Source organism: Sprattus sprattus (genome assembly GCF_963457725.1).
Source record: "Sprattus sprattus genome assembly, chromosome: 4".
Classification (NCBI taxonomy): Eukaryota; Metazoa; Chordata; class Actinopteri; order Clupeiformes; family Clupeidae; genus Sprattus; species Sprattus sprattus.
This window is the reverse complement of record NC_137923.1, coordinates 34,062,453-34,075,124: the sequence shown is the minus strand read 5'-3', so window position 1 is coordinate 34,075,124 and position 12,672 is coordinate 34,062,453. Positions and strand designations below refer to the sequence as shown.

At 39.5% G+C, this 12,672-nt stretch overlaps 2 protein-coding genes across 3 annotated transcripts in view; both read right to left on the bottom strand.

The window, feature by feature from the left end:
* chd7 (chromodomain helicase DNA binding protein 7) overlaps positions 1–3,318 on the bottom strand; it is a 50,746-nt gene extending 47,428 nt beyond the window's left edge. The window contains exon 1 of one of the 2 annotated variants that reach the window (XM_080837258.1): positions 3,287–3,318. The gene's annotated coding sequence lies outside the window, so the exon portion shown is untranslated. Of the gene's footprint in view, positions 1–1,735; positions 1,784–3,286 lie in introns of those variants that run through there. The other variant, XM_080837259.1, reaches the window with a different exon arrangement.
* A 3,363-nt stretch (positions 3,319–6,681) lies between these two features.
* The window catches only part of rab2a (RAB2A, member RAS oncogene family), a 35,647-nt gene continuing 29,656 nt past the window's right edge, over positions 6,682–12,672 (bottom strand). The window contains exons 7-8 of the mRNA XM_080836395.1: positions 10,377–10,445; positions 6,682–8,244 (exon numbers count right to left, since the gene is read on the bottom strand). Coding sequence (XP_080692521.1) covers positions 8,149–8,244; positions 10,377–10,445 — 165 coding nt within the window. The 3' untranslated portion in view covers positions 6,682–8,148. The remainder of the gene's footprint in view (positions 8,245–10,376; positions 10,446–12,672) is intronic.

Sequence of the window (12,672 nt, the reverse complement as noted above, 5' to 3'; positions counted from 1 at the left end):
CCCACACTTACATGCTTGTGCACTGGTCGGATGCAAAGGCACATGAATGTAGAAAAATTACACATTTCAATAAGCTGATGGCTTTTCCAATGAGTTAGTGGTTTCCCTGCCCCAATAACTCCAGTGGTTTGAGAGGCACTGGTTGATTGTGACTGTGCTATGGAGACAGTGTACAGCACAGATGCCCCTGCTCCATGATGAGTGATTTAACAGTCAATACTCATGTGAGCCCATTGTTTATCTTTGTGTGTTGGGAGGGGAATTGTGTTCTCAAAAAAGGACACAAATAAGGAAGCAACAGGTTGGGGCAGTGGTTAACGTAAAGATGATCTGTGGATCCTCACTCATTTGAGAGTGCTATTCCATTAGGGTGGGGGAGGGTGATGGCAAGCTTAGAAGGAGAGAAAAATAAAGGGCCTGCTTGTTTTTTAGCACAACAGGCCAATACAGTCTCCTTACTTGGAGGGGGTTGGGGGACATTAGATCCAACTAATTTCAGATAACCAACCACCAAGCCTTTCATGAAATACTGAAATGCATTTGGGCTGGCTACATCTTAAAAGTTGAACTTAATGCAAAAGTTCTTGCCTATTCAATTGCAAACACAACTAAGGCAAAACAAATGTACAAAGAAATTAAACGGTTGGTGTGCTATTGAAGGAATGGTGGAATACCCAGCCTGTTCTCTCTGCATTCACATGTGCAGAGAATATTTCCCCTTCTTTTCCATTTCTACCCGGGCGCCAAATTATGCCTCAACTTTAGAAGAAGCTCTGAAAATGGCCGTGGGTGGTTGAAGTATTCTAAAGGAACTGATTGGAGATTGTAGTACAACTTCATGCTGCTTAACAGTGTTTTTCCCTTAAACTGTTACGGTAACATTCCCAATCATATTCTGCAGCAAAGGTGTGATCTTATACCAACTGTGAGCTGGATTATTTCCCCAGTTATCATTCTATTTTATGTTCTGAAGCTTTAAACAAATACATTGACTGTGCTAAAATTCTGTACATAATTGATCTGTTCTACTTGGAGAATGTATCTGTTATAGTTTATTAGGGGCCTTTCAGAAGAAGCATGATCTGATGCAGGCCAACATTGGACAAGCATGTAGTCACACAGCCATTTGATCAGTAGGCTGCAGTTTCATCAAACAACTCATACAGCCTGATTGTCAATTAGGCTTGCAGACTATCTGCAGAGACAATATAAAGGCAACAAACATTTGATCACTTTCTTGTTTAGATTTTGTGGAGCCCTGTAAAGGCTGTGAGGTATTTTACTTCACAAGGGAAACGTGTTCAAGTGTTATTTCAAAAGGTTTAAATACACGACAAACCCAAACATTTTCCTCGAAACAAAACAAATAAACAAACAACTCTTCTGCTAATACATATGGTTAATGCAGTACTTGCTATATAACCTGATGCTTAAATAACTGCAAAATGCAGACAAACGAAAGACAAAAAGCCACAATAGAACTAACATCTGATCCGCCATACCGGCCTCGTATCTCTTCATTCAGTGTCCCGACACACATTAAAAGCTGCCATCTTAGGTTAAAGACTTGTGTGTGAGTGTATATAGGAGGGGGTGACTCAAAAGATAATACACTGCAACTGCGAACTATCCAAATCTGTTCTTACGTCCTCGCATAGTTTGTAATATTTTAACGTATATGTGTGTGTGAATATATATATATATGTATACATAATAAACAAAAACAGACACTTACCAAGCATTTCGATGGCAACTCGCAACTTCGCAGTAGCTAGTGAACGTTATGTTACCACATGATCAAAACAGGCCTGTAACGTACATCGCCATGAATCAACGTTCGATTTCCTGCTAACACTAGTATTCAGCAGGTGTTTTTAACTCGGCTGCCGAATTTAAGAAGTTTAATACGAAACCGCAAACTTGTCCGACTTTCCGGGTGCGATATTGCTAAACAAACAAAACCATTAACTTTTACAAACGCGGAAACGTGATGAAACAAGAAAATCGCCCAGAGTTATACCAATTTAAACTAACGAGGCATTCTTGATGAAGTTAATTCCAATTAATTTCCCCAAAGTAGTAGATATTGTTAGTAATAACGAGGGCCGTATGCTGAGGTTGACCAGCCAGGCTTCTAGTTGAAAGACAATGCAGGCGACGGTGCCGTTCTGTTCTAGCGACAGCACCAATGGGGGCACTTCCAACTAGCTAATTACCATTGCGCACGTTTTTGGTCGGAAGCGCACTTCTTTCAATCAGGGAAATAGCTGCTTAAAAGACGAATGTTGCACAGTAAAATCCACCAGAAACTACCACTGTGCCTTTCTATTGGGCTTTATGTACTCTTTAGATAGTAATTCCAAAATGTACATCGAAAATAAGTAGCTAGCCGAAATGATTGACCATCTGGCCTCAAGCAACCTTCCCCTATCTATAGATATTGTCCTCCGGACGAGCTACTTTACATCTCAATGAAACAGTCTCCGTTACTTTTGCCACATAGATCACCCTATTAATTGAGAAAATAGCTTTTCATTTAAAATCAACTTTTCATTGATCACAGTCAGCTTTCGTGGTGTATTTAGTCACGATTACGAAAGGTCGGGGATCTCCCTCTACTAACTCATTCAGCTCAGCCAATGACTCACCTCGACACTATAACCACCTCGTGTTTCTACCAACACACAATTAGCTTGCTAACGTATCGGCATATCTAACAAAGCCTAAGTATTCTCGACTTAAGTTTCTTTTCCTTTAAAATTACTTCGAGAAAACGTATGCATTCATTGGGTCCTTACCATGTGAATCGAGGGACCATATTTATAGCCGATACTTTCAGAAAACTAGTCAGGACTCCTTTGCCCTGTACAATGCAATAGCACTACCGCTAGCTAGCCTCTTAGCCATAGCATATGAGCAGGTTGGATTGAGTACATTAACTTCGACCATAAATAAAGAAAATACTGTTAGTCGTCATAACTATACAGTGTTTGTAACCCTCACCATCATTTTACTTTGTTCAAAATTTGTGGTTGAATAAGGAAACTGGAGCAAATGGAGGAAATGGCTATAAAGACAAATACCTTGACTTTTACTTTAAAGATCAATAACGTTAGCCATCTCAATACTAAGTTCAAATGTAACAGATATGGCGTAACACTACTAACTTTCAAGTAGTTAGCTAGATGGCAAATGAATAAGCAACCACTATTAACAAGTTCACCCAAACAAGAACGTGAAGACATGGGCATAATGTTACGTTTACGTTAGCGATAAGGTTACTCACGTTACCCTTATGGGTCAGTTTAAGGTTTTCGCAAATTAACTCCTTTAGTATGTCCAAGAAAATCCTGTTGTGTGAACAGATGCCCGAAGTATAGTTCCCGTCGTGAGTGCCGTCCTTTCCAACACAGGCTGTCTCCTTTGTGTTAATTTCACTCAAATCGAGTTTAATCAGATCGATCTCGCGTCCTCTCTACTAGACACTCGCTCACCTTCCACAGACAGGGGGCGCGTTCATGGCTTAGTAGATAAACATGCGTGCGCGTGAATTACCCTGGTGGGCTATGGCGCATGTGCGCTCATTATTATTATTAATAATAATAATGTTGTTGTTGTTGTTTATATTCTGACTGAGATATTCAGGTGTTGGTTAAGTTGTTAAGTGTGGAATTTTTGGTTTTTAGTATAGAAAAACACTGTAAGCAACTCCTATTGCACTTATTGCTATCAAACCATCATAAGAAACTTTCTATGCCTATCCAGCTGATAAAAAAAAACAACATCTTTATTCCTAAACTTACCGTGCTGTTACACATGTAAGTTATAGAACTAAAATGCTCCTAAAAATTACAAGGTCATTGTCACTGACGTCTGCAATGTTTTGTGGGCTGAATTTTCACTTTGAACAGTCGGTAGTGCAATTTGTCCTAACCTTTTCACCTATGCTCAACAATTTTCAAAACTTCCATAACCTGGATGTCCCTTAGATCGAGTTTATCACTTAGTTGCCTGCATAACTATTTAAAGGGACAGGCACTCCCTATTTATCCTCTGCCGCAATCTATATTCATCCTTTCATTCAACTAAGACAGTGCTCAGTCCTCGTCAGAAGTGTTAAACTAACCCACGACTTTGCTAGGCTATCCAACTGAACTTGAATAAACTAAAATTAAAAAACATAACACCAATCAGTTGAGCTAAATCTTTATTTACGTCACATTCTTTGCAAAATGAATCTTCATCTAGGAGCTGGTCTTCATCAGCTCCTAGTGATGTCTAAAAATACAATAAAGTTTGATATCAACTGATCAGCCAAATCAAACCTTTCTTGAGAATCATGTTTGTGAATATTGGCTTGTTGTAATGCTTATACACCATTGTTCTAACAAAAATAAGCCCATTCTCTGTTTGCCATTTTCAGTTTAATGTGCAATAAAGTTTTGTGTTAGCAAAAAGTTGGCAAACTACTGTGATTTAATTCTAAAGGCGTGTCATTGTTTTGTTATCGTTTTGCTGTATGTGCATCCTTTCTTTGTTTTCAGTGATGTACTGTATTACACCCAAACAAAAAACATCTGAAATACGTTGTTCGTTGAAAACACAAGTAAATATTGTTATCAAGCTGTTACATTGATTCATGTAGCTGCAGACTGAAAATAGTTAGTAAACCAACATCACTGATTAACACATTGTGGTGGTGGATGTGGATGTGGGTGGGTGGTGAGTGTGGTGGTATGTGGTGGTATGTGAAGATTCACCACTGTCATCATGCATGGTTAAAGAAAGCAAATACCTTTAAATTGCAGAGAAGGGGGACGGGGGAACTGACGAACATTTTCTGCATGGCACATTTCTTGCTTTCCACATCTATGCTAATTGCAGTGAGAAAAGTAATGGAACATGGTCAAATGCTGTCCCTTTGTTGCAATGTACTGTAAGACCAAAAGTATTGCTGCAAAAAGGAAAAGGTATCTTACAAAGTGCTAAATAAACATAAATTGCAGTCTTTAAAATATGCAATCAGTGGTCACTGGTCTTGCCCATTCAAACTCTCAAAACTTAAAAAATAAAATGAGTAGGACCTGCAATTGTGTGAAATAGTATTGGTGAATTGTAACTTCATAGGCCAAATTGGACCTGGACTCTGTGCAACCTGTCCTGAGATAGTAGAACTTCTCTTCATCTTTTAAATCAGCAAAAATTAAAGAAGCAGCAAGGAATCATTAGATAGCTTGCAAAGCAACCGTTAGCAAATTGATTCTAGAAGCTTCTTCCTGGATGCTGTGAGACTGACACATTCTGCATCACACTGAATAATTGCTGCTATTACTTCAGTTTTTGCATCACACTGAATCATTTCTGTACAACACTAAACCATTTGGCGCTGTTACTATTACTCCATATTTAGGTAGTGCTTAATATGAGACGGCTATTACCATCGTTACATATCAGGGCATATTGCAGTTTGGGCCACTTGCTTATCTTAATGATTTTTTACAATCTATTGACTTATTTTACTTAATGGTGTTCCTTCTTGCTTTTATTACTGCTACTACCTGAACTTGGACCTGAGTACTTCAATTTGTTCCCTTGTACAACAAGTTCTGGAATGACAATAAAACTTCCTTATCCTTATCCTCAAAGCAGCAAAGTTACCTGTATACATTCATAGCTATCAAATGAATTATGTACATTGTTAATTGAAGACACAAGTAAATATTGTTATCAAGCTGTTGCATTGATTCATATATATGCAGACTGAAAATAGTTAGTTAGTGTTAACACAGTGTGGTGGTGGATGTGGGTGGGTGGTGAGTGTGGTGGTACTGTATGTGAAGATTCACCACTGTCTGTCTATGCATCAGTCATCTCGATGGTTAAAGAAAGTAAACAGCTACGTAGAACAGAGTGCTACTAGATTGGTGTGGTAGGGCAATCTCCTCCTGTAGCTTGCCCAGTGTGCATATGGTCTGCCAATGTAGAATCTACCTCATGGGATGTGGATCTGCAGTTCCATCTTGGGACTGCACAAAACCATATATCATAACAATTTACCACTTTATTGGAGAATGGGGTCCCAAACATGATTACACAAATATTGTTTCTGTCTTTATTGTGTTCTTTATAAGTGTTTTACACAGCTGAACAATGACCCAATATACACAATCTCTACCCCTCATTCTGCAGTGTTTATTAACTCCATGATCAGTAATGGAGGAAGTGAAGAAAAAAAGAAAAGAAAAATGATCACCTTCCCATGTCGCTGGTGCAGCCCATTCTGCTTCTCCCACCAACGTGTGATGTCTGAGGCATCCGAGTAGGGCGCGCTAAAGTGGATAGAACTGAAGTCCCACATCTACATTTTGTGCTCAAATATAATGCATTTTGTTCACCTAGCTAAGTTAGCTGTGTGTAGTGGTAATATTGCCTAGCTAAAAAGCTGGCCCTTTGCAGGTAAAAGTTAGCCAGATATGACCAAGCTGCATAAAGCAGCAAGCTTGTTAGCCATCTGTACTTTTGTTTTGTAAAACCTTAACACATCCAACCAATGCAATATCCATATTATCAAAATTTTAAATGCGTTTTCACATTCATTTTAGTGTGGCAGTCATTACAATAATTACATACGCATAATACATAATAATGTATACTTTTAAATAGCATATGTACGCAATAACATTAAATGGTATAAGTTCAGAAGGTTTTATTATATTTCATTGTGATAGCATTTCATTTCAAGAACACAGCAAATAAAGGGTCACAAAGTTACTCCAGGTTTGGCTTTTTATCATACCCTTTCACAACAGACAAAGATGTTTACCATATCTACTAACATGTCATACTGCCAAAGAAAGCAAGTCATTACACAACCACTCGTACACTTAATGTTGATCTGCACTGACATTACAAAGCAGACTGAACTGCAAAAAATATCCTGATGGAAAAAAAAAGTATGCATACAAATATGCACATGTGTATGTGGAGTCCTATGAAGATATAAGTATAGACATGAGTGCAAGTGTACTACATTGTCCTGAAATAGGGTAAAATCTCTGTATGATATATATATATACACATGAATGTGGGTGGATACATGGTATGTTGTGGTATGTTCAGTATAGTTTTCATACTGACATCTACCTAGTAACTGGAACATATTCTTTGAGTTACATGATTATGTGTTTTGCCGTCCAAAAGTCTCTTTTTAAGGCAAACAGCAGATCTATCTGGAGAAGTTGATCCATCTCTGGAGTTGTTATAACAAAACACAGGTAAACACAAATTTGGCATTAAAATAGGTAAAGAATAATGAGCCAGAGTTTCTGTCCATAGGTCAGAGAGCCAAGAGAGGGGAGAGGTTACATGACAGGAACAACTAAAATGACATCACTGTAAAATGTTACCTCCAATGGTGGCCAAAGCAGGTGTTAAATGGCAGCAATACTGTTGCAATTTCAAGCTTGGGTTCATACAGTATAGAATTTCAGCAAAAATTCAATACAGAGGTCTAGCTCAGTCAATGTACACCAAAGCAAGAAATGATAACTATATATACAGAACGATAATGATAAATACAGAAGTTTCAAACAGTCCTGCATGGTTTCTTCTTAAACATCATTTTATAAAGGCTGATGAGTGTTAGCTCTGCTTTGTTTTGTTTCTGATTTCAGAGTTCACCAAAGTTTTTAGAGAATTCACTGACTACAAACCGATTAAAATACTAGAGATGACTTTGTAGTGTTTAATAATTTTAAGTTATAAGGGCACAAACAAACAAAATAAAAATAATTCACAACTGTCTTAAGACGAGCATTACAAATAGGTATGCATACATATATATGGATATTTACTTCCAAAGCACTCATCTCTCTGCGTGACTGGTGATAACCATTTCATATCTGCTGCAGCTTCAGTGCAGGCTTCAGGAGTTTTACACAAAGATCTGGTTGGGACTTGGGCTCTACCTTTTTTCATTCATTTTCCCATATGGTTGCCATCTAATATATTATTAGAATCCAGTGGTAGGGCTGGGCTGAGGGAGGTTAAGAAACTGTTAGTGAGCCCAACAAGTCCAGTACAAATGCAGGGGCGGGCTGGCGAGTTGGAGGTGATGGGGAGGAGGAGACATGTGCAAAGGACCAATGCTCAGCAACAGCCCCCGCCAGCTTGCTGCCCACCCTGGCTGCCTGGAAGTGAAGAATTGGTGGCAGCATGCTGGGGTCCGATCTTGATGCCATTTGCCTGTGAACAAAAATGAGTTAACGCAAGGTTGTCTAGATCAATATACAAAAAGCAGTCTGCCATAGCCAGGTTTATGACACATGGGGTATATAAAACAATTGGGTTCTATTGAGTTATTTAGCCGTTTCTGATTGTATGAGAGACTTTCCATGAGTTATCCCAGGACATCCCAACTCGGACTTTTCACAGCTAATAATAAATCACTCCACGATGAAACATTCTATAGCGCGTTGATAACCGTTAATTCGACGTTCTTATAATTCAAAACCAAGACGTTGACAATGGAACTATTTTTTGTTGCAGAGAAACAATGGCGAAATACATTTTTTTTGAATCAATAACTTTGTGTTGAATTGTTAATTGGTTGACTATAACATTTTTTTACAAAAGCAATACAGCTTTATTTAGACCTGTAAGAAGGCAGTATTTTCATTTATAGAAATTTGCAATATTTAAGCCGGCCTCGTGGCTACGGCCAAACACCACCCGTGGGAATATCCCTTACCTACCCCACTCGCACGAGTATTATATTGCTTAAATATTGCAAATTTCTATAAATGAAAATACGGCCTTCTTACAGATCAAAATAAAGCTGGTTTTGTCAGCGGAAGAGAGCATGGAAACCCATGAGTGCTATTTGAGCAGTGGTACGGCATGCCAGGGAATACTGCCAGGGGTTTTAAACACACACACACGCACACGCACGCACGCACGCACGCACACATCAGCTCAAAGGCATTTGGATTCAACCATCTTTGCAGCTCCAACCCAAGCAGCTACCACCCCCATTGAGATGTCACAGTTAGAGGCATTCTTACATTTAAATTCACTTGGTTCAACCCAGATGGTAAGGGAAATCACACATGTTTCAGGCATGAAGAGGTGTCTTTAGCCAGGGGCAGAAGACGCGTGGTGAGGCCACACCTGCCTACATAAGCCAGGTCACCACTGTCTCCTCCTCAATTCAGGCTCTCTCACCTCACTGTGAACACCTCAGCATTGTACTGCCCTCTAGATCAGTAGCTGGTTATAAGTGTAGCAGGTTAGCTTTGTCTCTTTGACACTGAGTCACCAGCTCAGATACTCCAGTCTCTAACCGTGTGTGTGAAGTTCATTGAATAAAAATCTTTGGCCGACTGCAAGCACGACCCTCTCTGAAACTGTGGAACTGCCCGGGACTGACTGAGGGTAAGGAGGAACTGGTTGTAAAAGTGGTAGCTATCTCATCTAGGATGGATATCAGGATCCTATTTAAGCATGTTTTGGAAATCGTTTAAGTGCAATCATAATATACCAGGTCTTCTGCTTTAAGCCGATAACTTTAGGTTTTTAATGTATTGTTTTTATGACTTATTATACGGCTTATTATGCTGCTGTGTTCCATTGACTTGAATGGGCCACCCCAACGTCCGGAGGTCTGATATTTCTTTATATTATATTGTTTTGCTCACTTAGATTCCATGACAGGCCAACAGCATTTTTGTCAAAATCAATATATATCAATATGATTCACGTCCATTCTGGAGAATGTAATTAGGTCGAGAATGTTAAATACATCTAATTTTCAAAATTTGTCTCATGGTACTGAAACAGAAGATGTATAGCTTAGGTCTACATCTTTGCAGAAATGTTAAATGTTTCAGCAGACACTCTGGTACCTGCTGCAGTGCGACTGGGAGCAGAAGTGTTCTGACTGTTGCCCTTATCCTTTTGAGGACAAAAAGCTGAATGCTCAACTCACTTGGTGGACAAAATAAACTTATTTTTATAGACAAAAGTAATTATGTCCACGTAATATATATCCTAGGCCATCAAATGTTCATTTTGTTCACGACAGTTTTGCTATATTGTGGAAAGTATGGAAAGGCATTTTGTCTGCAACATTCTGTGAGTTAAAGAAAATAAATTCCGTCCACAGAAGCGTCCGTGGCATTAGAAATGAACCAAGATGAAATGTAACACTGTAACAATGAAATACTTGATTCCATACAAAATAATCAACCTAGGTGTGATACAGGGAAACCTCCATCATGCACTATTTTAACGTTCTTGGAACTGTTGAAGGCACTTCTTGGACACATACGGTTCCATGGGCCCTGCAATACACTCAATGGAGACACGTATGTAGTTACCTCATTATTTATATCAAAGACCCCTTCCTGGATCTTCTCGTAAATCTCCTTGGCTGTGTTGATGAAAGCCTGACAAAGAGAAAAGAAAAAAAACGTTGTTAATTGCAGATGACCAGTGACTTAATTGGGAAGAGGAGAATCTGACAATGTGAGGAGGTAAAGAACCAGATCATGGAGTGCCACAGACCCACTGGACTCTCCAGACCTGTCAAACATTCCCATCACCCTCCACCCGTAACGCATGCGCGCGCACACACGCGCACACACGCGCACACACGCGCACAGAATCCCTTCAGTGAGAAGCAAACAAGCAGCACTGAGATGCCATGTCATACTTTAGAGAGATAGGTGCAGACTGATCACCAATAGCAGTGAGAAAATGAAGTTTGCTGCCCTCTGCTGTTGGACCTGTGTTTTTATTTTCATCCGCCGGATACATGTGAAATATGTGACCCGGCACGCGAAAAGGGGGAACAAGTCGGCCGAGACGATTTCGAGTAGTTTTTTTTTTTCAAAATTAGTGATTTTCGTTTTTTTGCAGAATGTGCAAGTTGAAGTCATGAAGAAGCCACTCCATGTTTTAGATAACAGTATTGGTTACCTTAAAAGTATACATTTTGTCGTTGAAGTTGGTACAGTTTGGTTAAATTCAGCGTCGCTCTCGTCGCGCTTGGGGGGTGTTACCTAATTTCCATATGAACTGCTGAATCACGTTTGTAATTTTTTTCCGACCAATCAGCTGTACATTACAAGCGATACACATGGCTACTTATACAGCATCATACGCCACTATTATCCGAAGTTAAAAACATGTAATCTACTATGGGAGCATTTTACTCCCCTGCAATCTCTACGTTCAGAGACAGACAGCAGGAAAGGTTAACAAACGGAATGAAATAGCTACACATTACACACGCTATGCTTTAATAAAACTCACGTTTTATGAGACACAAACAGAGGCTCACCATTGAAGATCTTTTTGCACACAGATGTTCGTTCTGAAAACTATCTACATCCACCCAGCGAGGTTTATCCATGTTGTTGTGGAGAGTTGAATCATCAGAGTTGCATCATATTTCATTAAAACGTCACACTTCTTACATTGGACATATCCACCAGCCTAATTACAATCTGCATTGTCTACTTAGCAGAAATATCTCCATACAGTAGATTTCCCTTCGTTTAGTATCATTTTAAACTTTCCAGATGACTGCCCCCGCTCGTCAAGTGAAACGTGTCCAGAAACAAGGCTCCTTTGTCTGGATAGCCATAGCTAGCATACCTACCATTCAAATCCAATGGTAATGCTACCTAGCTAGGTTTGCTAACTGTCGGTATCCATCGTTAACTCATTAATCGTTAACCATCATGTCACTGGCTTTAATTTGAGAATGGCATGCTAGTAGTACATTTAGTAGTACATGTAATATCAGTACACTTGATCCATTACTGCTGATGTGTTACTTATATGTTACTTATTAGCAGCTAGCTACCTAGCCACTATGTGTTCCAACGTGTTTTCAGTTAGTGTTAGCGGCAAGCTAGCTGGTATACATGGGTTTCTCGGCTACGTCGTCACTGGTTGCGTGCGCAATCTCGCGGCAGAAAGAAGCAAGAAAACGTTGAAGTGGATGAGAAAGCTGTGGAGGAAGGCAACATGACAGGGAGTTGTTGTGTGGTGACCTGCTCTAACAGAGTTGGTAAGATGTTCAGTATACCTAGGAGGAAGCATCCGTTTGCCAGTCAAATAAAATATAGAAAAAGGCTCAACAATGTACAAGGTTACGTTTGGGAATATGTTGAGGGTGTGTGCAAGCATTCATGGCAACAGAATAGGGATTGGTAAGCTAAATAAGTAATAAACAATGCATTTAAACTGGGCTTTCTGTATTCATTTGTATTAGGGTAGATGGCTTTCTGCCGCGGATTTGCGCGCGCAGCCTTCAATGTTTGTATACAAGAAACCCATGTATTCCAACACTATCTTATACACTTCAATACGCTGTATATGTGCCATTTTTGCTACAAAGCTAATTTAAATACCCTTTTTGGGCAGGGACTTAAGTTTTCCGAAATCCGGGATCCTGGATGACACCGAAATCAATATTAAGTAACGTGTACCAGCGCTTGCGGGATAATAGGTCGGGCTACGATAAAATTATTGAGTTTTCAGTGACACCTAGGGGGAAGGGCTACAGATACCAGATGTCAGTGTGACATCTGTGAGGAGGGCTAATCCCAATGAGATGCAAATGAGCACAACTGTCTTCCCTTTGTCCCAGGTGAGGTGATTCAG